Source organism: Carlito syrichta, unplaced genomic scaffold (assembly GCF_000164805.1).
Source record: "Carlito syrichta isolate Samal-C Ts95f unplaced genomic scaffold, Tarsius_syrichta-2.0.1 Scaffold311678, whole genome shotgun sequence".
NCBI classification, from domain to species: domain Eukaryota; kingdom Metazoa; phylum Chordata; class Mammalia; order Primates; family Tarsiidae; genus Carlito; species Carlito syrichta.
This window is the reverse complement of record NW_007255774.1, coordinates 637,017-662,854: the sequence shown is the minus strand read 5'-3', so window position 1 is coordinate 662,854 and position 25,838 is coordinate 637,017. Positions and strand designations below refer to the sequence as shown.

General features: G+C 41.6%; 2 protein-coding genes across 4 annotated transcripts in view; one reads left to right on the top strand and one right to left on the bottom strand.

The window, feature by feature from the left end:
* CEPT1 (choline/ethanolamine phosphotransferase 1) overlaps positions 1-12,671 on the top strand; it is a 55,533-nt gene extending 42,862 nt beyond the window's left edge. For all 3 annotated transcript variants that reach the window (XR_002482588.1, XM_021717999.1, XM_008068933.2), the window contains 5 exons: positions 2,605-2,689; positions 9,649-9,780; positions 10,204-10,362; positions 10,858-10,983; positions 11,881-12,671. Coding sequence is in view for 2 of the 3 variants with exons in the window: in XM_021717999.1 (XP_021573674.1) it covers positions 2,605-2,689; positions 9,649-9,780; positions 10,204-10,362; positions 10,858-10,983; positions 11,881-12,000 (622 nt within the window). In the remaining variant the exon portion in view is untranslated. The remainder of the gene's footprint in view (positions 1-2,604; positions 2,690-9,648; positions 9,781-10,203; positions 10,363-10,857; positions 10,984-11,880) is intronic.
* A 2,931-nt stretch (positions 12,672-15,602) lies between these two features.
* DENND2D (DENN domain containing 2D) overlaps positions 15,603-25,838 on the bottom strand; it is a 16,630-nt gene continuing 6,394 nt past the window's right edge. The window contains exons 7-12 of the mRNA XM_008068932.2: positions 24,884-25,032; positions 21,916-22,093; positions 17,821-17,862; positions 17,146-17,230; positions 16,578-16,817; positions 15,603-16,115 (exon numbers count right to left, since the gene is read on the bottom strand). Coding sequence (XP_008067123.1) covers positions 16,042-16,115; positions 16,578-16,817; positions 17,146-17,230; positions 17,821-17,862; positions 21,916-22,093; positions 24,884-25,032 — 768 coding nt within the window. The 3' untranslated portion in view covers positions 15,603-16,041. The remainder of the gene's footprint in view (positions 16,116-16,577; positions 16,818-17,145; positions 17,231-17,820; positions 17,863-21,915; positions 22,094-24,883; positions 25,033-25,838) is intronic.

Genomic DNA, 25,838 nt, shown 5'->3' with positions numbered 1-25,838 from the left:
GGGGGGGGGGGGGGGGGGCATGTAGTAGTTGTGGCCAGTTTCTTTGTTTTTGTTTTTGATGAATAGTCCCAACACTTGGGAATATTATCCCTATGATTCTCTATTTTAAAAATAATTATAATAATAATGGACGTGATGGCAAAAATGCCAAATTCCTGCCTTTGTATAATTCTTCTCTAAGATAATTACGTATTTCCTGCATGACCAAAATGATTAAAATGAGTCTCGTCCTAATATGTGTTACAGCAAATTCAGCTCATACTGAGAGATTTTCACTAAGAAAGGTGGAAGAATGGATTGTCATGTAACTGACTCTCTTCTAAACAGAACCATTAACTCTTTTGCTTACTGTTAATCATTTCTGCCACCTGTCCCTCTTAGCCTGCTTTAGTTTCCATTCCAGAGATGGCTTTGCACTGCACCTTTTTACTTTGACAATCCAGATTAGAGCTACATTTCCAGGAGTGATGATAGGTATTTCTCATGATCAGAGCAGAAGGGACTCATCCTAGAGTCTAGAGTATTATTCTAAATCAGATAAGCAGATAGGAGAAAATATTTTAGCTAACTACCAACTGGTAAGTAAGTTTTCTGTGGCCCTCTCTCCTAACATTAAGGCATTATTGATCTAAATACAACAATAGTATCAGAATGGTTTAGAAAATTCTGTCTTCCAAAGTTTCAAACAGGCTGTTCCATAAAATTTTCCCTACTAATCCCAATTTGAGACTGTAAAGATCTTTCATGTTTCCTATTCTCTTAAAAATCCATCCATGGTACAAAGACTAATTGCATGAGGTTCCCTCCATTTTTATTTTGTAATTCTATACTTCTGGCCCTTCCCCTTCCAAAAGGCTACTTCACATATCCAGCAAAATGTTGTAAGATGTCTGCCCTCCTCCACCCAAGACAGAATCGATCATCTTTGACACCTACCTGCTTAGTCTCCTGAGTCTGCTTCTGAATGTAATTCCCTTTAATGGCAACACCACTCACCAGGTCAGCTCTACAGATTCTTTTTAGCCTAATTCAGTCCATTTTTAAAAATAAATGTGTATATCAAGATAACTACATCACTATATGTTTGCAGCTAAGTAAGCTTCTGTTTAAAAAAAAATTATTGAGCAAGCAAAGATCAGTTTTTTTAGTTGCAAGATACTAGTTTCAGCCCCATTATTTATCATGGGCATGAAAGCTTACATATCTTAAGCTCACATTATAATTGTCTGCCTTAAGTATCAGTTTTAGAAATGGGGGCTCTAGTCTACTCTGGAAATCAATCCCCCTTGCTGCTGTTGATACGTGCTTTTCTTAGACTGATTACTTTTGGTAGTTACATTATTCACTTTGTTGAAAAACAGCATTAGGAAAAGGTGTACAGTGAAAGTCTCCTCATCCTTATCTCCCAGCTCCCCAGTTCCCACACTGTCCTCCCCAGTAGGTAGCCACTATTCTTAGTTCGAAATGTATCCTTCCAGAAATTTGTTATGCCATTACTAGCAAAAATAAAACTATTGTTGTTTTTCTTCTTTTTCACACAAAAATAGCCTGTGCACATCCTGCAACATTTTTTGCACTTAACAGATCTTTGATTTTTTCATATCAGTATGTAGAGAGCTGCTGCCCTACTCTTTAAAAGTTGCAAAATATTGTACTGCATGGAAGTTTCATAATTTATATAACTACTCCCTCATTGAGGGCTTTAAAAATTTTGTTATTTTAAATCTGTAGTAAATAGCCTTGTACAGACATCATTTTGTGCAAGCATATCTGTAGGAAGAAATTAAAAAGCATTTGGATCTAATAATCTAAGGATGATAATTTCAAGATTCTACTAAGTGCTAGTCTACAGAAGGAAAGGAACATCAGCATGTGTTTTGCTTCTAGTCTTTTTGCCCATATTCTTTTTTTCAGACTTTCAGGCTTCTCATTTCTACTGCCCTCTTTTTGCATGAAGTTCATCACTTCCTGACTGTAATATTATTTTCAACAACCCAAAGTTAATTCTTGGCTGCTTTCAGTATCTTCTTTGCAGACATCTTATGGTAGCTAACCTATTAAGAGTAAGAATTTGAGAATTGGATGAGATTTTTTTTCACACTCATACCATGACAGGCAGTAAACAAATATACCTAAAGGGCAGTAAATTTTACAAGGTCTCAATGATTTATGTTACTTTATTCAAGCTCACCATTTCTCTCATCAGATACCAAAAAGCACATATTACATTATTAATATTTTATAGTACTACAGTGTAATCCTCTGCTTGATACCCAAAGTTAGCACACACACCCAATTTTTATTTTTATTTTTTTGGTGGGAAAGGTTAAGCTATGGTTTCAGCCCAACTTTAATTAGTCAGAAATTTTCTTTAGAAAGGAGGGGTTTTTATTGCTCTGTGAAATTCATCAAATTAAATTAAAAGGCTTTGGATTTTATATGATTTTGCTCATAACAAATTTTTGGCATCTCCTTTTCCCCTTTCCTCAATATTTGAGATTTTTTTCTATTGTGCATGATAGAGGAATGCTGCTAAGCTTGCAAGTAATTAACTTGAAATTGTTTTGAGTAATTCTGCTCTTTTGGCTTTTTGTACCTAATCAGAATTGATGTGACTGAAGTGCAAATCTTCATAATAATCATGCATTTGCTGGCAGTGATTGGAGGACCACCTTTTTGGCAGTCTATGGTAACTTTGTTCACATTGTGTATCCCATGTAATGCATGTTGTCTTTTGCTTGTGTTTTCTAATATAGGATAATCCATTTAAAGGATAATGTGTAAAATTATTTTATTTTTCTGAAGTGAAAAGTCACAGCGAACAGTAGGACACACACTTCTATTTAGAGCATGGTGAATTTTTACTACTGGGAGTTGTGTGGAAAATTGGGTCCATTAATTTTGAAGGCCACCTAGAATCAGAACTACCAATGTCATTCTGGTTTACAGATGAGGAAACAGCAGGAAGTGTAACAAGTGCATCAGTGACAAAATAAAAGGAGACCTTTATTCTCTTTCTGAACTACATAAGTCTACTGGGTTTTGTTGTCATATGCTTAAAGCTGAATAAAAATTGGGGATTGTAAATTAACTCTGGCCCCAAAGCAGGATAAATGCTTATTGAGTGAAATCAGCGCCATGGGATTGTTCTGATAAGCCAGAATGTTGATTTTCTTTCTGACTTGAAATATAATCACCCTACAAACACAATGTTTTCCACAAACCTCTGAGTTAGGGAATATAACATGGGGGCCAAGAACACAGGCTCTAAAGCCAGACTGCTTGTGCTTGATCCAGGCTCTGCTGCCCATTGTGTGAACTTGATCTGTTATGTAACTCTCTCTGGCTTAGTTTCCTCCTCTGTAAAATGAGGACAATAATAATACTTATCTCATAAAGTTATTTTGCACATTAAATGAGTTGTAAAGCACTTAGAATATTCCCTATGAAATTATAAGCACTCAGTAAAAGTTGTTGCTGTCCTACACTTTGAATGTATTTATCAGTTAATTGCTGGTCACCACCTTCCCCCTTCAAGATACACTGTGTATAATCCATTTGGTGTGATCTTACCAGAAAAAAATCACTAGACCTAAGTGAACATAATTCTTAAAAAATGAATTTTAAAGTATAAGGAAAATTTACAGAGCGAGCTTTTTCCCTTCCTAACTCACTTTATGATGGTAAATTAAGTACTTAAGGAAGTATAATTGACACACTACCCTAACTACTTTTTTTTTACCAGAAATCGTTTGGTGCCTTTTGTTGGGAGGAGGGAGGAGATGAAGGAATAAAAATAATCCACAATCAGGAAAATTCTGAAACTTCTCAGTCATTTACATACCATTCATTTATATCTCTTAGATTTTACTATAGAGCCCTTATTGGCCTTTAAGACTAATATATAGGAAGGATACAGCCAGGCATGGTACTCATGCCTGTGATCCCAGCACTTTGGGAGGTGGAGGCAAGAGGATTGCCTAAGCCCAGGGGTTCAAGACCAGCCTGGGCCACTTGGCGAGACCTCATCTCCGCAATAATTTAAAAAAATTATCCGGGTGTGGTAGTGCACACCTGTGGTTCCTGCTACTTGGAAAACTGAGGCAGAAGGATCGCCTGAGCCCAGCAGGTCAAGGCTGCAGTGGCCGTGAGTGTGCCATTGCACTCCAACCTGGGCAATAGAGTGAGGCTCCAACTTTAAAAAAAACAGAAAGATATGCATTTTATTACTTTTGCTCTTCAGTAGATTAGTATGTTGTTGTTGTTGTTTTAACAATTTTGCCTTATAGAAGGAAAGAATAGATTTTGTTTTCCTGAGACCAGGTCATAAAGCCGCACCTTCCACTCACATTTTTTATATTCCTTGACTATGTTGAATATCACTTTTATAGGCCTTGTATACCAGAATTTCCCCCCAAAATTATTTTAAATACCTTGTACATACATAAATTGCCTATAAAGTTTCAGCATTCCAACATTTTAAAAATGGAATTTCTGGCTTTATCATTTGAAAACACATAAGCATCTAGTTTATATAGGTTGAGTATTCCTTATTTAAAATGCTTGGGACCAGAAGTGTTTCAGATTTCAAATTTTTTTCATATTTTAGAGTATTTGCACATACATAATGAGATATATTGGGGCTGGGACCCAAGTCCAAACACAAAATTTATCTATGTTTCTTATACACCTCATACATATAGCCTGAAAGTAATTTTACTAAGACATTTTAAGTAATTTCATGCATGAAGCAGAAAGCAAAGATGTCACTATCTCAGCCACCCATGTGGACAACCTGTGATACCTTAGCATCACTAAGGTCATACCTAACTCTGAATTTATATGCTACTGATAATCATTTTCTTATACTTACACGTAAATATTTACTAATACAGAAAAAAAAAATGTGTTCAGGGTAGCTAAGCAGTACACATCACCAGAATACCTGTATCTTATTACTGACACCCACATGGGGTATCTGCAGACCTTTTTGACATTTTCAGCAATATCTTTACAGCAGAGAATACACAAACCCAGTGAGTAATGCACGTAGTTCGCGGCCCCTTGTAGGGGTGTCACAGGGAACCTGCCGTTGGAGTATCTGGCCCGCACACATGCCATTTTACCACCCTTTGTGGGCGTGCCTGCTTGGCAGGATACGAGTGTGTTCTGAAAAGATGCATCACAGTAGAAGGGGGTGTTGTGCACCTGTTTTTACTGCAAGCCATCACATAAGATCTGGTATGGACTTTACTACTTGTGGCATCATGTTGGCAGTTAAAACATTTTGAAGTTTGGAGCATTTCAGATTTTCAGATTAGGGATACTCAACCTGTATACCTGATTATTTTTATAAATATGGAAATGCATACAACATTGTAGTAAATGAAGCATATTATTATATACATTATGTACATATCATTATTTCTTAGGTGATGCCTTGTAGTAAATTGCTTCAGGTTTACTTTTACCTTTTTCTAGTAGGATTTGTACATATAATCTATATATAAACATAACATAATTTTTTTCTTTGACGAAGGCCAAATATTTTGCCCTATTTTTACTTGAAATTAAGATAATATAGTCATCTTTTTTATTACATATTTCTAAAAAGTTGTCTCAGGAACTCTCAGAATCAGGTCTAAAATGGAGCTCCCAGACCCAGCAATCGAATCCCAGGATTAGTGAGGTTAGGTTGCAGTGGGAAAACAGATTCTCCACACCTACCCTATTAGTAGCACATTGATCTTACTATTCGCATCATTAAACTAAAAGGGAAGTACCTGGCTTTTCTGGTGATAGTTGGAGACTTGGTGAAATATTCTGTGTTTTTTTAGCAACCTCCAGCATAGAGTCCCGTAATTGACCTCAGACCTCTATATTACATTTTTTATTGACATTATGGATTAATTACTAAATATGTTCTTTTGAATTGTATTATATCAGTTCAGGAACAGTTACTACATATAGTGCTCTCATTTGTTTGTGTGCCAAAATGGAGACAATATGTAGGCCTCAGAGTTTACATCCCCTCTAAGATTGAGACTAAAATGGAAACTACTTTTCAAATCCTCATTAAATTAAAAAGCTTTTACCGATATTTAGAAAGCAAATTTATGGTCAGAACAAACAAAAACACAGTGCAAATATCTTCATAAAGTTGATTCCAGAAGATCAGCTGTTTTGTAAAGGTAAGTGATTTACATCTCTTGCATATGGATTATCCATTTTTGGCTCCTTTTTTCCCCCAAAGAGGTAAGTTTTTAACTAAAGGTTGTAGTGTGTTAGGTTTTTGTTTTTGTTTCTGTTTTTGTTAAGAAGATAAAAATTTTTCATGTGCAAAAGTCAGTGCATGGTTTGTACATTGCAAGAAACACGGTTTTTTAGTGTTGCTTCCTCAAAAGAAAATTTCCTTTTAGAATGCCTTGGAACTGCCTTCACTCATCTCACTCTTTAAAAAACAAAAAGGGAGAGAGAGAATATATCCCTACTTTGGAAAATATCCACATATAATCTGCTTATGGTTAACTTTCACTAACTTCTGATTCTTTTAAATGTGGTAGATCGAATTTAAGTCACAAGACACCTTCTGTCATCCAGTTAAGGCAACTGGGTGAGTGTTACTACAGATGAAGTTTCAGGATTCATTTGGTAGGACTGAAGACTTACTATGTAGTATAAATTACTTAGGTCTCAGTCTTAAGCTAAAAGACTTAAAAAATACCCTTACACTTAAATAATTCATGGTGATTTTCCATAAACCTTGGTGGACACTGTAATTATGTTAACATTTGCTATATTTTGGTGGAATTCGCTTATATTAAAATGATTTTTCAAACAAGCATTTCTGCATCCTTCTGAAGAAAGTATCTAATCTCAAAATGATACTTTCTATTCCTGCCATAATTTACAAAGCCTAAGAGCATTTTATTGTACTCATAAGACTAGTCTAATAGTTTAATAATTGATTCTAATCTGCATTAATCCAAACTACTGAACAAAAACATGCCCATTGTAATTTGGTAAAGGTGCTGAGAATTGAAGATTTTTTTTTTCCATCTCTATCCTTTTAAAAAATGAATTACATTATATTGATGTTATTTGGATGCATACTTTCATGGTATGAATCCAGAGAGTTTTCAGCTGGCTATAGGACAGACACCATAACCCAAAGGAATTCTTAATCTTCTCGTTTTGAAGACTATTGAAATCTCAGACAGGCCTAAGATAAAGGTGCTTTCTGTGTAGCTCTGGCTACTTCTGAAGTGGATGCACTTTGGGCCAACTTTGATGAGTCCAAGATGATGACAGAAAGAGAAAGGGTGGGAAAGACAGAATATGCCCATTCTTTATGACCTGGAGGGAAGATCATTCCTTGATCTTGAGTGTGGGGTGAAAATGGGAACTCCTCCAGTGCTTTTTATAAGTAGCTCAGTTAATGCCATTTTTCCAAGGATCACCTAGTGAAGCTTGAGATTCCTTTGACTTCAGCTTTCCCTTCACTTGACCTCATGTTTTCTTATAGCTAACTTTCTTGTTCATTGTCAGTGTGGGGGTAAGATATTTCTTCATTCTCTTCCAAAACGGGAATTCTACATAGACAGTAAGAGAAAGGGAGAAGATCTTAATCTTAATTGAACAAATGTTTGTGGAGCACCTGCAATAACCAGGACTCTAGAGCGAATCCAAAAATCAATTTAAACAGAATTCTACATTCAGGAGCTTATGTTTTGGTATATTTAACTGATATATATGACAGAAGTAATGTGAGCTATAAGAATGCTTATGATACTTTGCTACTAAGTAGTAGCTTGCTTCCTTACTTTGTGATCCAAGCCATGTACTCATTTGCCTGGCTTTTCTCATGTTTGTGTTTATTCTTTCTTCTTTCAGTGGGAAACAGGTATTATGATTCTATAGCAGTTTTACCAAATCATAAACACAGTTATGACGCTCACTCAGGTCATTTGTGACACAGATTACTGTTATACATAGTTGGTACACATTCAGTACCCTGATCCTGATACAGGGAAGTCCCTGTAGTGGAATAATACTTTGCTTCTTTTGGAATCTGGGGAGTTTGGTATTTTCCCCTTTGTCAAAGAGGTCCTTTGTCCCTATGGAGGAAAAAGTGGGAGGAACGGCAAGAAAGACTGGGAACCAGGAAACTAGCCACAGTTTTGAGTTTCATCCAGGTGCATCAGATTTAAAATGTAATGGCCCTAGTTTTTTTTAACTAGAGTAGAAAAATCTCGAAGTTTAAAACAACCACAGTGTTGATTTTCTTCTTTATTGAAAACAAGTTTTGCACTTGTGCTGTAAGAGTTGGAGACTTAGGAAAGGAAAAAGACTATTTGGAATACTCTGTAAAGTATTGGACTTGATGTGTAGGTTGACTTATTTCATTTTACAAAATTAAACACTGCTACGTAAAACTTGAAACTTGAAAAGTTGGTTTCAGTGGGTTTTTTTTTTTTTTAGAACTGCAGTTTTGCAGGAGGTCATAGAGTTGTGTCAACAAAGTGAGTTCTTGAAAATTTTGAAGAAATGGAGTATCCAAACATTAAGATTTTTGTCCACCAATTTTACTGGGATTTTGTACATACAAAGAAATAGGAAATGTGACATTTCCTATTCTATTTTTAAAAGTGTAGGCAGATAACAGCCCTCTAAGGTATAAATATCTCTAATTTAAATGTTTTCATTGTAAGAACTTATTGCTTATTAAACTATTATGGGCTTTTGGAAATCTGTTCCTATAATCATTTGTTTCTGCTACTATAATATATCATTTGTTTAACTATTGCTTTCTTTTCAATTCATATTGGACAAAATTTGAGACCAAAAAAGCTAAAGAGAGGTGCCAAAAAGAAGAGAATCTTAAATTATTTTTAAAATTTGTGTTTTTCATTTTAAATGACAGATATCGTGCTAGCAAGATTAAATGCATGATATCAGTCCACTTTGCCTCCCTTTAGCTAAATCAGTCCATATTTTCAGTATACAATAAGATTATATTAACTTACTTTTCTGAAAAGTGAATTTCTATATTAACATTTTGGATTTACACTGGTAGAGCTGTGTCTCTGGATGTGCTTGGCCTGTATGTTTTTCCAGTAGATGAATGCCATCTCAGTCGCCCTTTGCTTTACTCACTGCCTGTATCCTAACTGTTTACAGTTGGGAATTCTTCTGAATAGGACTCTTCTCTTCCATTCTCTACTTTGCAAATATTTCTGTTATTCTGTGCTTCATACTGTATCACCACAACTAAAAATGTTCTACAGATTTAGAGGTAGAATTCAAAAAAATACAAAGAAAAAGGCAAGGTGTGCTCCATTTATAAAAAGACCAAAAGACAACCTGGTTCACTGTTGCACTGAGTGAACCTGACTTAGGTTTGTGATTAATAAAGCTGAATCCATTGTTTTTTTAAAGGTAGATGTCAAAAGTGAGGCTAATTTCTTACAGCCTCATCTCTTAAGACTTGTTATAGTGCTTACAATGAACTGGAGAAGGAAACTTTCATTTCTTTAAGTATTTCCAAACTGGAGGAAGTCGAACGTATTTGGGAATATCAAATATTTGGCTGTTTTCCTATTTTAGTTTGTATATATTTTAATTGTTCTCTCTCTCTGCCTGTTAAAGATTCCCGTGCTGAATATTCAAATGAAAATTTTTCCTGCACTTTGTACTGTAGCAGGGACCATATTTTCCTGTACAAATTACTTCCGTGTAATCTTCACAGGTGGTGTTGGAAAAAATGGATCAACAATAGCAGTGAGTATGTCTTAAGATTTTCAACAATTGTTTACACTACAACTTGGTTTTGTGGTCACTTCGTTTTTTATTTGACATATATAAAATCACTGTAATTTGGATTTTATGCTTAGCCTTAAAAAAAAATGTGCAGACGTCTCAATTATATATATACTTACCCACATTTAGATGCCTGTGTATGCATATGAAGTATGAACCTGCTTTGTAGAAATAAGCCTGGTCTCTTAAGTGAACTCCTTTGTTTATGCCTAACCAATTCATGCTGCTGCTTTTCATTAGCTGCTTTAGTGTTTGGTTTACAGAAATTGCTGTCAGTCAAGCACCATGAGGTTTTTGAAAATTTGAGTTAAACTATTCTGCAACAGATCCATGTAGTATCTGATAACTATTGGACACTATTAACTATCTCTTTACTCTGTACAGGGAACAAGTGTCCTTTCTCCTTTTCTCCATATTGGATCAGTGATTACATTGGCTGCAATGATCTACAAGAAATCAGCAGTTCAGCTTTTTGAAAAGCATCCCTGTCTTTATATACTGACGTTTGGTTTTGTATCTGCCAAAATCACTAATAAGCTTGTGGTAAGCACTTAAGTTTTTATTTGTTTTTTCACTTTCATCTTATTTTTGGCCATAGTTTTTATTTTTTATTCTGTAGCTTACTGAGCAGTCCTAGAGTTTACTCTCCTCCAAAAGCTCTTGACATTGACATGGGTGCTATTTCTGCTGTTTTATAATGCTACAGTTTGAGGTTATCAGAAGTTTTTTGAACCTCAACAACTTTTCACCCTTTTATTCACTGTATAATTTGATTATTCAGTTTACCTACACCCTTCATCTATCCAAACAAATTAAGGCTCCTTGTGAAATGCTTCTTTGGTGCGCTTAGTTAACATGGTATATCCTTTTCTTTCTCAAACACACTTCATGCTGTTGGGTTTTTAGTCTTGGAAATTCAAAAACTATTGCTAAGTAATTTTTAGAACTTTGTATTTGAGCACAATACTGATTTACTGTGTAGCTCACAATTGCTCTACTATGAAAATGCGTACATAATTTGTTCTGTTTTATTCACAGGTTGCGCATATGACAAAAAGTGAAATGCATTTGCATGACACAGCATTCATCGGTCCAGCACTTTTGTTTCTGGACCAGTATTTTAACAGCTTTATTGATGAATATATTGTCCTTTGGATTGCCCTGGTAGGTATTGTACTATGTCTTATTTCATGATTTGAAGGCTACTTGTTTCCTTGTTTTGGTGGGCCTGTCCTGAGAAACAGGTTATATAACTAATTATTTGGAATGTGAGAAATCCGCATATATGGGGCTATGTGAGAGTTCCTTTTTGGCTTCATGTTTCAGCCATTTTTGTGTCATTCTCATTAGTCCTGCCTACATCGGACAGGACTCATCAGTTACAAATTTCTGACTCTGTAAAGCATGAGTCAGCAGACTACACCCTGTGGGCCCATAGTCTGTTTTGGTAAGAACAGATCTATTGGAACGTAGCCATAGCTACTCATTTATGTATTGGCAGGGGCTGCTTTCATGCTACGATGACAGAGCTGAGCAGTTGTGACAAAGACAGAGTGGCTGCAAAACCTAAAATATTTGCTGTCTGTCTAAGAAAGAGTTTGTTGATTCTTTTTTTTTTTTTTTTTTTTTTATGAGTTGGAGTCTCACTCTGTCGCCCAGACTGGAGTGCAGTGGCCGCTCCCGGCCACCACAGCCTTGACCTGCTGGGCTCTGGCAATCCTTCTGCCTCAGCCTTCCGAGTAGCTGGAATTACAGGCGTGCGCTACCATGTCCAGCTAATTTTTTGATTTATTGTAGAGATGAGGTCTTGCTGCCCAGGCGGGTCTCAAACCCACAGGCTCAGGCAATCCACTCACCTCAGCCTCCCAAAGGTGCGGGATTATAGGCTGAGCCATCGAGCCCGGCTTGTTGATTCTTAGTGTAAAGGGAAGATTATGAGAAAATGAGTTATTAAATTATATAGAATTTAGAGAAGAAAGAGGCCACTCTTGTGCTTTTCAGAAAGCTGGCGGGCGGGGCCTAAGCAGGTGCTGAGAATCTAATCTTCTCTTTTTTCCGCAGGTCTTCTCTTTCTTTGATTTGATCCGCTACTGTGTCAGTGTTTGCAATCAGATTGCATCTCACCTGCACATACATGTCTTCAGAATCAAGGTGTCTGCAGCTCATTCTAATCATCATTAGTGATATAATTGGTGTTATATAGGAAACTTAAGTTTTCTGCAGGAAAGAATCTGAACATATTAAGGAGAATGGGGGTGGATAAGAACAAATATAATTTATAATAATCAATGTTATATAACTTTTATTCTTTATTGTTGGTAACACTCCCTAACTATCCTGTGTGAGAATGGGAATTTCAAATCCCATTCTGTAAACTGTACATGTTGTCATGCAGGGTTTGGGCCAAAAAAGCGTGGGGGGGGTGGGGGGGAAAAGCCACATGTTTGTAATTATCCTGAATTCAGAATAATATTGCCATGGGGAGCAGACCCCCAGTGATGGACGTTTCTAATGTAGACTGTTTGCAGGCCAAAAGATGGTTGCTTTATAATTTTTACAAATCATCATCTTTTAGTAACAACCTTGTTTGATGTCTTTTCAAGCTTTTTTTACTAAGGAGCTCAGCTTGTGACATGGATACATCCCACTAGCTGTGAGGTGGAACTAGTGATAAAAACCTTGAATTTGGATTGAAAGGTTTCCTGTCTTTACATTGTTGAGGAAGTCGTTTTTTAATTGCTCAAGAAATGGTATCTCTCATGGGCTTGGGAAATTCTGTTAGCATGCAGAATAATGTGGTAACTTTGTCGATCTATTTTATTTTTTTAAATAAATATATGATCTGAAAGCCAGCTTTTTCTCAGTTTATTCAGTGGAAAAATAAACTAAGTTTTAATGTTATTTTTGAAAATTTAAGCAAAATTTATATCTGTTCTTTAATAAATAAGGAAAATTCCGTTCGTTGATTTGCTGTGATGTGTCCTGTGACCTTCCTGTTTTGTGTTCATGCTTCCTGTCAATGGGTTCTGTGTGTTATAGTCATCACCTATGTATGATCAGTCATGTAGGCATCTCAAACGCTACTCTACATTTTCAGTAAGTGCCTGGGCCTCTCCAAGGTCGCTCTGTCCTCTCCTTTTGTGGCACTCTCATCTCTAGTATCTGTGCTGCATCATGGAATGGGTGCCAGGTGTCCTTTGTGAACCGGGTATGTTTCCATCATATACAGACAGCTCAGTTACTTGAATGAAGAGGAAGACAGTGGGAAAGGTGTCAACTGTTGGCTAAAATGATAGATTTTTGTCTACACCCTGTCCCATAATCAGGAATAATCAGTAGCTACGCCGTGCTTGGCAGCCAGAGCCTTGCTTTCTTGCACTTTGAATGGTTCCATCAGTTCCATGTAGATCAGATTAGCAGTGAGAGTTCAATCTTTAATTTCTTTGCTGGGCTATAACAGAAAAATGAAATCTCATTACCTTTGTTTACTGGCAATTTCTCTAGCATCTGAGACAGAAAATTACATGTAAGAAAATGTCAGGGCAGATCAAGTCTCGAAAGCTAGGACAAAAAAAGGAAGAATAATTCTACTTGTTCTGCACACTTACATCTGTTGTTTTATCAACACAGCAGGTTTTCGTTACCTCCAGTGGAAATTGAGACCTGGAAAGGCCAAATGGCATAGCATACCAATGTCAGTTGCTATTTTTTAGAACAGAGACTAGAATCCAGATCTTTTGAATTCTGGTACAGTGCTCTCTCCTACAACATACTGGGCTTTCATGGTCTGAAGCTGTACACCAAAGATGTTGAAATATGTGTATTCTCCTAGAATCTTTTTCAGCATAAAGGGAATCTGAAAAGCACACAGATTATTTGGTGTGTGCTTCCCTCAGCTCTAGATGTACCATCAGCAGCAGATCAAAGATACATCTGTAGTAGACCTCAGCTAACCTGAATTCTTGTTGCGTTCATATATAAGGGGGATCCAAAAAAACCTGAATTTATTTATACAAAATTGTGTATTCTTACATGTTTAAACTTTAGTCACCTTCAAAATACTCTCCGATGCAATACTGAGATGCTTTCTCCACTGCTCAAAACAGTTTTGAACCTGTCCATTTTGATGCCTTTTCGTGCTTCTGCTGTTTTTAGTTTGACCTTCCGCATTGGTACAATGTTTCCCTTTGAGGACTTTTTTCATCCCCAGAAACAAAAAAAAGTCGCTCGAGGTGAGATTGGGCGAATAGGGAGGCTGGAGCACTGGGGTCATGCCGTTTGGGGGTCAAAAACGGCTGTGTGTAGGCAGGTGTGCTAGTAAATCACCCATCGTGAAATGGGCGAACATGTTAAAAGATTCTCCACCCGGCCACTGTGACTCACGCCTGTAATCTCAACACTTAGGAAGATGGAGGTGAGAGGACTGCCTGAGCCCAGGGGTTCAAGGTCAGCCTGGGCAAAATAGTGAGACCTCATCTCCGCAGTAAATCAACATTCACCAGGCACGGTGGCGTGTACCTGTAGATCCAGCTACTTACCGCCTGAGCCCAACAGGTTGATGCTGGGGTGGCCGTGACTCAAAAAAAAAAAAAATCTCCAAAAAAAATTCACTGAGGCTGAACACACCCTCTCAACACTAGCAGGTACACTGACGCCAAAGGGTTCCTAGAACATTTACCTAGTGGGGGGATGCCTGTACTGTAAGTGACTCGCCCACCAAAAACTAATTCTGGTTTTGTTTTGTTTTGTTGTTGTTTTATTGAGCCCTCATACCTGGTCAGAAATCAAAATCACCTGAAGAAACTTTTTTTTTTTAAGTATAGATTTCCAGGTCCTAGCTCAAGAGAGGATTGGGTAGATTTGAGATGGGGCCTCAGAGTATTTTCACAAGATTCCCAGGATTCTGGCTCCTGTTCTGAAACCTTTTGAATGAAATACAACTAGGCTTGGGAACCACTGCTATAAACTACCAAAAAAGATGTAATTCTTAGAAGCTATAAAGAGTAGGAGTGTAGTTAGGGGTGGTGTCTGCCACCTACAACAGGTTTCTATGCTCCCAAACACAAATTACATTGGCTTTAATTTCAGTTTCGTAGCTCCTGCCCATTTTCCTACCCTCCAGAAACTTGTACAGAATTCAGGAACTTCTCAGGGCCACACACGCATAAGAAAGGTAGAACTTGTAAAAGATAAGATTCTTCTAAAAGAGCTTCTCAGTGTTTAAACAAGCTATCAGTGAAAGTATAGTGGGAGGATACATGGGGTAACCACTCAACTTTAGACTCAATTAAATTCTTTTCTCAAAAGGGAAAATGGCAATGCAGAGACCCCTCCACCTTTAGCTAAAGGGTTGAACTGCACTTCTCAGCATAAAGACCAGCTGGAAGGAGGGTGTCTTAAGACTGAAGGTCAAGGACTAGTCCAAGATGGAAGTGATAGGCAAGCCGACCTTACAGAAGCCATGGGGTGTCCTTCACTACCTTCTGCCGACTGAAGATTCTACCATCATGTTCCCCAAGGCTGCAGCTGCCTCCCTCTGGGGAGCAGCCTCCTCCCAGGATTCTGGAAAGCACACCTGACGGGAACCAAGGACTCTGCTGTACCATGTGCTGCTTTTGCCAGGATATTACTCTTCCTGCTAGAAGTGGAGCTGCTGACACTCCAAGTACAGCCCCGAGGTCAAGGTCACCATGACCAGGGTCTCCACTTCCACTTTGTTTTCAGATGTATTGCCTCATGGTCCTGATTTTCCCCCATGCTGAAAGCCAAACACACATAAACAGTAAGATTTTCGTCTTTACTCTCATCCTCACATGTCCACAGACCTCTTTTCCAAGGCAAAGGACTGGGTCCTAGGGCCACAACTGCGTTCTCTGTTTAAGAATTTGTAGTAGTGGTTCCCGGGAGAGGGTGGTTGCAGCAACTTCTAACCAAGTGTCTACAATACCTGGACTACTGCATCCACTCTGTGTCACCTCTGCAAAGAATGCAGCTTTGAGTCCAGTTCTATGAGCATGAGGGCGAAGCCCTCCAAAGTTCTGGGAATGCTGGCAACAGTTCCCAAACTCAAGACACCGGTCTGAAACAAGCCCTGGATACCAGGACTTGAAAGAGGCTGTGGGTTTTCAGGGCTAAGACCTTTGTGGATCCTGCCACACTGGCAGGGGCCAAAGTCCAGGACTGGGTGTAGGTCTAGTCACTCCTGTTCACCACACTCTTATTTCACAGTCTTTTTTCCCTTGGTTTCTTCTGTTTCTTCTGTTCCTCGTATTCAAGTATTTTCTGTTGGAAATAGCCTGTGGGTTCAGATACCGGTGTTAGACACATCTAATCTGCTCAGGCAGACTGTGATAAGCTCAGGACTAAGGATTAGAAATATCCTCTGTCTGCTCCCTGCAATGCTGCCACCCCCAATGTCCCCATCCTTTCCAGATTTCCCATGCCCTCACGGGCTTCTAGAGATCCAGGTATTTAGTTTGGTCTAAAAAGAGACCCACAGACAGAATGCTTGGCAGGAACAAGCTCCCAACTAAAAGAGGAGAGGACCCAATGAAGGCTGATGGATAGAGCAACTTTTATAAAATGTCAGCCCATGAGACACTTCCCTGAAGTTTCAGGTTACTTCATTTCAGCCTCACTAAATAATATCACAGCTATTTTGTAGGCCTCTAGAGAGAGAATTTTCCCTCCTTGCTCTTCATCCTGGAGGTCTAGCCCTCTCTGGACTTAGACCGATGGGAACCAACGTCACCGGGTACCTGCAGGAGGATTCTTGCTCTTCTCGGCTTCTTGGATGAAGAGGGAGAACAGCTGTGTCTTCACAAACTTCTTCACAAACCGGCGGTTGTTCTTGGAGGTCAGAGCCTTACAAAAGGGTCGTTCTTGGAAGTGGCCTTGTCCATTTGCCTCCCGCTTGATAAAGGAAGCATAGTGACCCACAGTCTTGACAAAGAACTGCACAAAAGGGCCTGAAACATGCTCGTTGATTTGTTCTGCAGCTACAGAGGATACATAAAGGCCATGTCAGAAGGATGAAATTACCCACACTCACCTCCAAGAATGGCTTTCATGGCAGGCAGAAAGCTCCGGGGGAAAGACAGGCAGGGTTCCCAATTACCAACTGGCAGAAACAGGAGCCTGGATATGGATTCTTTGCCATTGCTTAGGAAGAATAAAGTTCCAGATTCAGGCTTGCCCTAGGATCTAGGTCTCTGGGACTGGCCTAGGACTGCCAAGTGAGTTCATTTTAGTTCTGGAACAGAATGGTTGATTATCATGCCCTTGAGCTCCCTGAGAAACCCAAAATAAGAGGGACCTAGAACTTACTCGTTAACTCATTGATCCCCTGACCAAGAGAGTCTAAGATGTCATCCTGAAGCTTCGGTGGTAGGATGTCTTTTTCATCACCAACCTAGGAGACAACAGAGCTCAGAGGTCAAGTGGTCAGGAAGGAGATGTGGAGTGAAGGATGTTGGCAGAAAAGCATGAGGAGGACATGAATTCTCTACCCCCAAGTAATCATTCACACAGGAAAGAAACAACAGAAGCTGTGTGTTGGTCTTCAGTTTGACTCAACATTAGTAAGGAATTGTCTGGATCCCTGTGGTCCTTGCTCAAAAGATACTGGTTGTCTTTTTTTTTTTAGTCGGAGTCTCACTCTGTCACCCAGGCTGGACACACTCACGGCCCCTGCCACCTCGACCTGCTGGGCTCAAGCAATTCTGTCATCTCAGCCTTCCAATTAGCTGGAACGGCAGATGCGAACCACCACGCCCAACTAATTTTTTTAATTTATTGTAGAGATGAGGTCTCGCCAAGTTGCTTTGTAGTAAAGTCATCTGTGTCTGTATCTGTGGGCTCCCCCAGAGAGGGGAGGTCCAATTAGCCCGGGTTCTCACACAACCAAGTACTTAATGTTTATTGAAATAAGTGGAACATGGATGCAACTAGAGTGGTTGAGTTGGTGGCAGGTCTGCAGAGGATCTGAACCCAAATGCTTACCGACATTAAGAAGGTTCCTTCACAGAGATTCACCAGCAGGACCTGAAATAAACATAGGACAGCTTTCTCGTGTTCTCCATAGTCCTCAGGAGGACCTACCATCTCCATTTCTGCTTGGGGCTGTACCTTTCAGCCCAGATAGCAACAAGATTAACATCTTCAACTCTCGTTTCTTGTTGGGCATTCTCCTTTCTCAGCATTCCCTTCTAGAAATCTCAGTTCTCTTCCTGGGGAGAGGGTGTGGGTATGTTTTTGAAGGGGGTAGGGGGAAGAGCCAGGTAGAAGGGGGAATACGATATAGGGAAATCATAGTCCGTCACTCCCCTCAATAAAGCATGGATCGCAGAAACTGCTTCTCCATGGAGCATTCAGTACCTGGCACACATGAGTGCTTTACACACTTGGTCTCTAATCCTCGCAAGAGTCCTGTGAGACAAGTACTACCTCCGTTTTACAGGTGAGGAAACAGACCCAAAGAAGGTTGCCTGAGGTCCTCCTGCTAACAAACAGAAAAGCCAGTTTGTTTCCAGGCCTGGACTGTGCTGTTCTTGGACTGCATTCTTCTCGCGTCAACTCCCCTTAACTCCCTGCCCTCCAGGACAGAGACTGACATCTTTTGATTTGTTTAATGCTTGCAACAACTTCTGTACAATTTTCTATCAGATAAACTCCCTCAGAGGTTGGGCTTTCCAGCAGGAAGGCAGGAAATGAGCCCAGAGCAAACAGGAATGGGAAAGGAAAGGAAGTGAAGTGAGGAGACCACGTGGCTATAGTCTTCAGGTGAGGGGAACACACAGGGCTGGAACCTGGGAAACCTGAGTTCCGGCATCAGCTCCACCACTGCCAGAGGGTCCTTCAGTCTAGACCAGAGATTATTACACTTAGGCATCCTGCTGGCTGAATCTAACCAGCAGATCTGTTGCTTTGATCTTTGGAATATATATATGTATATATATGTATATATACATATTTAAACTTTATTTTATTATAAAGATGTGGGGTACAAATCAGGATTTGGTACATAAGTAATATATGTGCAGGTGAAGTTTGGGCCTCCAACTGGTCCTCACATCCCCTGGTTTAGGACTAGGTATGCTTTGTGTTATGTGTCCCCCACAACCCCCCCCACCCAGTGTCCTGCCGCTGCCAATTCCTCCATTGTGCTGTTGTGATTAAAGTCCAAGTCCCACTTATAAGTGAGAGCATGTGGTATTTGGTTTCGTTTCTGTGATAGATCACTCAGAATGATTGTCTCAAATTCCATCTAATTTGCTGATCTTCAGAATATTTTTAAGCTGGGCTTGGTGGCTCACCCTGTAATCCCGTGCCTTGGGAGGCTGAGATGAGTGGATTGCCTGAGCCCGCGGGTTCGAGACCCGCCTGGGCAACTTGGTGAGACCTCATCTCTACAGTAAATCAAAAAATCAGCCGGGCGTGGTAGCACGTGCCTGTAGTTCCAGCTACTTGGAAGGCTGAGGCGGAAGGATCGCTGGAGCCCAGCAGGTCGAGGTTGCGGTGGCCAGGAGCGGCCACTGCACTCCAGTCTGGGCGACGGAGTGAGACTCCAACTCAAAAAAAAAAAAAAAAAAGAATATTTTTAAATAATTGGTTAGTTTCCAATATTTAAATTGGAATAGTGCACATAAAATTTCAATTTTGGGCTTCTCTTGAAAAGTCAGGAACTCTGACATGGTCCATGGAGTCACAGTCGACCCCTTCAGGCAAGGCATGTGCTCACCAGTTTACTATAACCTTCCAGGTCCTGTGTTGGTCATTCACACGTCCGCTGGGCCACTGTTTTCGGTCTATGACCCTTGGTCTTGCCAGGAGGGTGGATGATCCCTCCATTTGCCCTTCTTACAAATACAAGGGGAGAGAGAAGTGGAAAGTATGCCAACAAGCAGTGTGCACTGTAATTACCCATCACCCAGGGAGGAAAATTGAACTAGTCCAGGCCTGAAACCGCTTGTATACATGGGCTCAGATGCCTTCGGGCAGGGAAGGCTGTTCCTTTTGGAGGTTGGGAGGAAACTGTGTGTATGAATAATTTTTTTTTTCGAGATTATTCCCAGAAATCTTCCCAGTACTCCGCAGGCATATTATTGACTGTGGAGTAATGCCTTCCCAAGAGCCAAAGTCTGACTGGCCATCAGGGGAGGAGCCACAGCTTCTGAGAAGCTGGAGCTACAGAGTCAGGAAGTTTCATAACTTCGGGGGTTGGGACATTTCAAGTTGTATTGCTCAACATGGGGCTAATACTCTGTCCCAGTTAGTCACAAGGCTAAGGCTAGTTCAAAGGCCATGTGTACTCAGCAGTCCTGAGGAAGGGTGGGAAGGCCAGAGGGGCAAGGAAGGAAAACACAGCCTGCTTCTTTACTTCCGGCAAGAGTGTCTATAGGAAGGGCTCTGGGCTTATCTGTGTGACCTCAGGCAACTCCACTGAGTTCTCTGGACCTCAGTTATCTCATGTAAAATGGGAAAATCCTCCCTCTGGGGCTGGCTCTGTGCCCCTTTAATAGCTTACTCACAGGTACCTCCTCTCTCCCATAGGCTCTTTCTCTGCTTAGGGTAAGTCAGTGGTTAGCCAGGATAGATAATGCCAAGTAACTCTTCTGGCTTAAGTAACCTGCTATCCTTTGAAAGTTCCCACCAACAACTCAAAGCAGAGCGCATGTTTTGAATTGGCTTTCCAACATGGGGATAACGCCTTTGGGAATTTTTTATTTATTTTTACTTTTTTAAGAAACAGAGTCTTGTTCTGTCACCCAGGCTGAAGTGTGGTGGCGCGATCATGCCTCGCTGTAACCTTGAACTCCCGGGCTTAAGTGATCCTCCCGCCTCAGCCTCCCAAATAACTGGGACTACAAGCACATACCACCAAACCTGGCTAATTTTTTTATTTCTTATAGAAATGAGGTCTCTCACTCACAAGCAGACCCTGAAGATTTGCTGTAATACTGTAAGAAAGGGATTGGCAGTAGCGGGATACCGCCAGGGGAGGGAGGTAGTGAGAACACATCAATAAAGGGTGCCTGATCTCAAACCAGGTGAAGTGGGGACCAACGGGAGGCCCAAACTTCACCTGTACAGTGACTACTTGTATACTTAATCTTGAATTGTACCCCACATCTTTAAAATTAAAGAAATAAAACATATTACACAGAACACTGCACTTTCCTACTGTGCACTTGAAACATGGCTATTACCACTGAGTTGAACTTTTGATTGTGATGGTGACACACCTCTGTGACTTTTCATTGCCCCAAGAAGAAACTTCATACCCACTCTCTGTTTCTCTCAGCATTTTTCCAGTCCTAGACACTCACTAATCTGTTTCTATAGATTTGCCTATTCTGAAAAAAAAAAAAGGAAAGAAATGAGGTCTTGCTATGTTGCCCAGGTAGGTCTTGAACTCCTGGCCTCATGCAATCCTCCTGCCTCAACCTCCCAATGAGCTGGAATGACAGGCATGAGCCGCCGTGCCTGGCAATTTATGCAATTAATGCCCATTTTCACAACTGAGCCCTCTGGGTGTGTCTAGGGCACTACCAAAAAATAAGCTAACAAAATCAAAGAGCTTTAGGACTATATCCTCACTAGCCAACTGGCTCTGAGCTACTCAGAAAGATGGCTCCTATTGCAAACAATCAGCATTTTCAAGACTCAGTTTGCAGGAGGGTTACATTAGCTCACTTCCAAGGAATCTGAAGAAATCCCAGTGGGGTGTGTGTTGTATAGACCAGCTGTCATCCATTCGGATGAGACAGGGCACCCCCAGAGACTGCTCATCAGGGCTAGCTGGCATTTAGGACAGTCTGATGATCCCTGGATAAGCTATGTGCTGCCCCTGAAGCCTGAAGGGAAACCCTTCAGGAGAAGGCAGTCAACATTCAGTAAGCATCAACTATGTGTCAGATGCCAGGTTAGGAGCCGCATGCAGGTGCTCCCCCCTCCACCCCCGAATCCCTAGGAACTTGGCCTCATTTTACCTATGAGGAAGCTCAAGCTCAAAGAGGCGAAGTCACGTGCTCCTAATCACACAGCCCTTAGTAGCAAAACTGAGATGGGAATCCAGGTCTGCCTGGCACATCTTACCTCTTCCATGGGGCTGTCCAGGACCTCCTGACGGAAGCGCATTTGTACGCCAACCATGAAGGGGGTGGGGCAGCAAACGGTGGCCAGAAGGCTCTCGGGGACAACAGGGATGTAGGTGTGCGCCCAGCTGAAGGGGTAGAGCAGTGCGGCGGCAGCGTGGATGCACTGAGACAGGGTGCTGGGACAGGGCACAGATGACAAGAGTCAGAGGGGCCCCTGCACCTCCGCCCTGCGTACCCTTCACCGCCCACCTCCAACGACGGCTACTGCCTGCGTGCTGCCTGTGCCACGCAGAAAGGAAAGTCCTGGAGCCATCTTGGTCACAGCTTGAAACCACGTATTGCCGGAAGGAGAAGAACAAAAACCAGGAGAGAGCCATGCACCACTAATCAAGAGGGCACGCTGGCTCGTGCCCCAGCACTTTGGGAGGCCAAGGGGAGAGGACTGCCTAAGTCCAAGGGTTCGAGACCAGCCTGGGCAACTTGGTGAGACCTCCCCCCCATCTCTACACTAAATCAAAAAATTAGCTGGGTGTGGTGGTGCGAGCCTGTAGTTCCAGCTACTTGGAAGGCTGAGGCAGAAGGAACGCCTGAGACCAGGAGGTAGAGACTGTGGTGGCCATGAACATTTAATCCATCTTTTCCCAATTCCTCTTCTCCAACTCACTACTAGCCAAAATACAAGTAACCTCAAAGAGGGCAAGGAAGAAAATTTGCCTTCATTCAAGCAGATAATTAATGGAGTCCCTACTTGGTGTTTACTGCTGAGCTAAGATAAGACACCAACCCTACTTTTAAGGGTCTCACAGAGTAGTAAAGAGGCATGTGTGCACACACAGCGGGCTCACCAGAGAGGCAAGGCCTCTTTCCTCCTTATGTCCGTTCACCCTCATCCCTAGCCTTGACCTCACACAGCTCCCTCTGGCCACTCAAGTTTATGTCTGAAAGGTTACCAGGTTAGTGCCCAAGTTAGCCTGGGAAATTCCTAAGTTCCAGGAACCTCTGTCCGGCAATTCCTACGTGGAAAGTCCCTCAGAGGTGGCTCCTCAAGTCTTTTCAGTGAAGCAATCCCCATGTCACTCCTGCCCAAGTCACAGCTCCAGATCCGCTCCTCACCCCACCACACACACAACTCCACTCTCTGTCTTCTCTGCTCTCCACTGACTTTCATGGCTCTTGAGCCAAATTGCCCAAGGCCAAGGCCAATAAAAACAGATGCAGGAATACTTGTTTCAATTCTGGGCTTCAAGCTAGTACTTCCTGAGTTAGCAAGATTGAGTCTCTAAGGGTCTAGCCAAGGCTTAGACTGACTGGAAGTCTCCACCCCGCCTGAGCTTCAGGGACCTGAAAAACTCAGTGTGGGAAGGAAGTGGGGAGTGGTAGGATTTTCCTGGAGAAAGTTAGTGCCTCAGAGGTAAATCCTGCCAACCTTCACTTCCCCGACCCAGCTCTGAGGGGAATGGCCAGAACCCAGCACCATCCACGCAGAAACTTCTGGCTTCCATATAGGGCTAAGAGTGGAAGAGCTATTTCCAAAGCAAAAGATGATGTCACTTCCCTCAAGGACTAGCCTACAACTAGTTCCTTTTCGGTTATCACTGATTTTTATAGAATCTTCAACAGACAAACCCCACTCCCTGCCTAAGCTTCCTTTCCCCTGAAACCCATGACATTCACCTGACCCTCTGGCTTCTGTTATTTGAGTTCCTAACATCCTTTTCTTGTTCTTCCCTAAAAGCTAAAACCAGGATTGTCAGTCCAATAGCACTAGTTCTTTCCATGCCCAGAAAAGACTGAAAGGGCCACCCCTTTTATGATTTTTGTTCTGTGCCACGTTGTTACATGTCTCCCCACGTCTTTCCTTCTCAGACTTGAAGCCCCTCAGAAGGAGAGACAAGACACAACAATACTCTGCTTCAACTATGAATTCAACTGTGAACTTATTAAGAATACCAGGTTGATGTGCCCACAGGGCATTGTGTACCGAATGTTATATTTCGTTTAATCCTCACCACACCCTTAGTAGGTTGGGACAATCATTATTTCAATTTCCAAGAAGTTAAGAAACTAACCTAAGTAAAACCTCATAACCAAAGGTAGAATAGGCTCTGGACATCATTCTGCTGATTTCAGTTCCTACGCTTTCAACCACTTTATAATTCTGTATCCTGTTAAGGTCAAGGACAATGTCTTGTTTGTATCTTCCCAATGCTTGGCATTTGGCAAACAGCAGCTGACACACAATACATGTTTGTTGAGTAAGTGAATTAATGGATAGGTGGGATTAACCTCCATAATATTATCCACCTTCCTGTCCTGGTCTCCACCCTCCTTCCCTCCCTCAGTCTTGCAAGAACAGAATCATGTGTGCATCCACCCTAACTGGTCTCGCCTGGGCTGTCCCTGGAACAATTTCTGCCCTTTTCAGAGCTTCCTGCTCTTGTCAGGATCTTTCCTCAGGCCCAGGCAGCAGTCAAGCTTGGAGGCAGGGGAGTCATAACAACTGTTTCTCTAGGCCTAACGTGCAGATCAAGGAGCTGGAAGCAGCTGGGCATGGTGGCTCACACCTGTAATCCTAGCACTTTGGGAGATGGAGGCTAGAGGATTGCCTGAGTCCATGGGTTCGAAACCAGCCTAGGCAACTTGACTCGAGCTCGTATCTACAATATACCCAAAAAACAGCAAGGCGTGGTGGCACACCTGTACTTCCAACTACTTGGAAATCTGAGGCAGAAGGATCACCTGAGCCTTGCAGGTCAGGTCTACAGTAGCTGTGAGCATGTCACTGTACTCCAGCCTGGGTGACAGAGTGAGACTCAGACTCAAAAAAAAAAAAAAAAAAGGAGCTGGAAGCAGGATGGGTGACACAAGGGCCCTACAGCCTGATTTCCTTGGAGAATTTCCTATCTGTTCCCTTGAGCCCAAGGATGCCGGCCAGTTCAGGTGAGTTGTTCAGCAGCGAAGCCCACCTGAGACCTTCTGCCAGGAAGATGATTTTTCTCTCCAGCACCGCAGAGGCAAAGATCTGAAGTATCTGTTCAAAACCGAGGCACTGCAACAGGGAACTAAAATCCACATGTTCTAGGTGGGAGTCCAGGGGCCGTGTCAGTGAAATGAACTGTGAGGAAAGCAGAGAGGAGGAAGGTGTAACTACACTGCAAGATCACACAGACTCCAGAGAGCTGGGCCTCCGCCAGCCTCCACTCCGTCTCCCCACAAGAGTAACTCTGACTCTGTCTCCCTCCCTTGCTGACCTGCTTGAGGACTGACAATCTTGAGCATAGCCCACCAGGTCCTGCCCCCTCCTCGACCAGTCCTCATGAGCACACTAGCCACTTCTGTTCCTCCAGCAGTCTCCACTTTCCTGCCTGCAGCCCTTCTCCCCTATTGCTCTGTTCCCTTCATTCTTTCTCTTCATTCATTGCTCTCCCTCTGAGCCTTTCTGAGTCCATGGGTTCGAAACCAGCCTAGGCAACTTGGCTCAATCTCATATCTACAATATGCCAAAAAAACAGCAAGGCATGGTGGCACACCTGTACTTCCAACTACTCGGAAGGCTGAGGCAGAAGGATCACCTGAGCCTTTCAGGTCAAGGCTTTCGGGGCTCAGAGACTACCCTACCCCTGCTTGGCCACCAAATGCTTTCCCATCTTTTTCTCATGCACCACTCTAGGTTTTTCCTTTAATCAAGTATATGATTTTTAAAAATAAGCCAGGTGCGGTGGTAATCCCAGCACTTTGAGAGGCAGAGGCAAGAGGAATGCCTGAGCCCAGGGCTTCAAGACCAGCCTGGGGCAACTTGGCAAGACCTCATCTCTACAATAAATCAAATAAAAAAATTTAGCCAGGCATTGTGGCATGTGCCTGTAGTTCCAGCTACTTGGAAGGCTGAGGCAAAAGGATCGCCTGAGCCCAGCAGGTTGA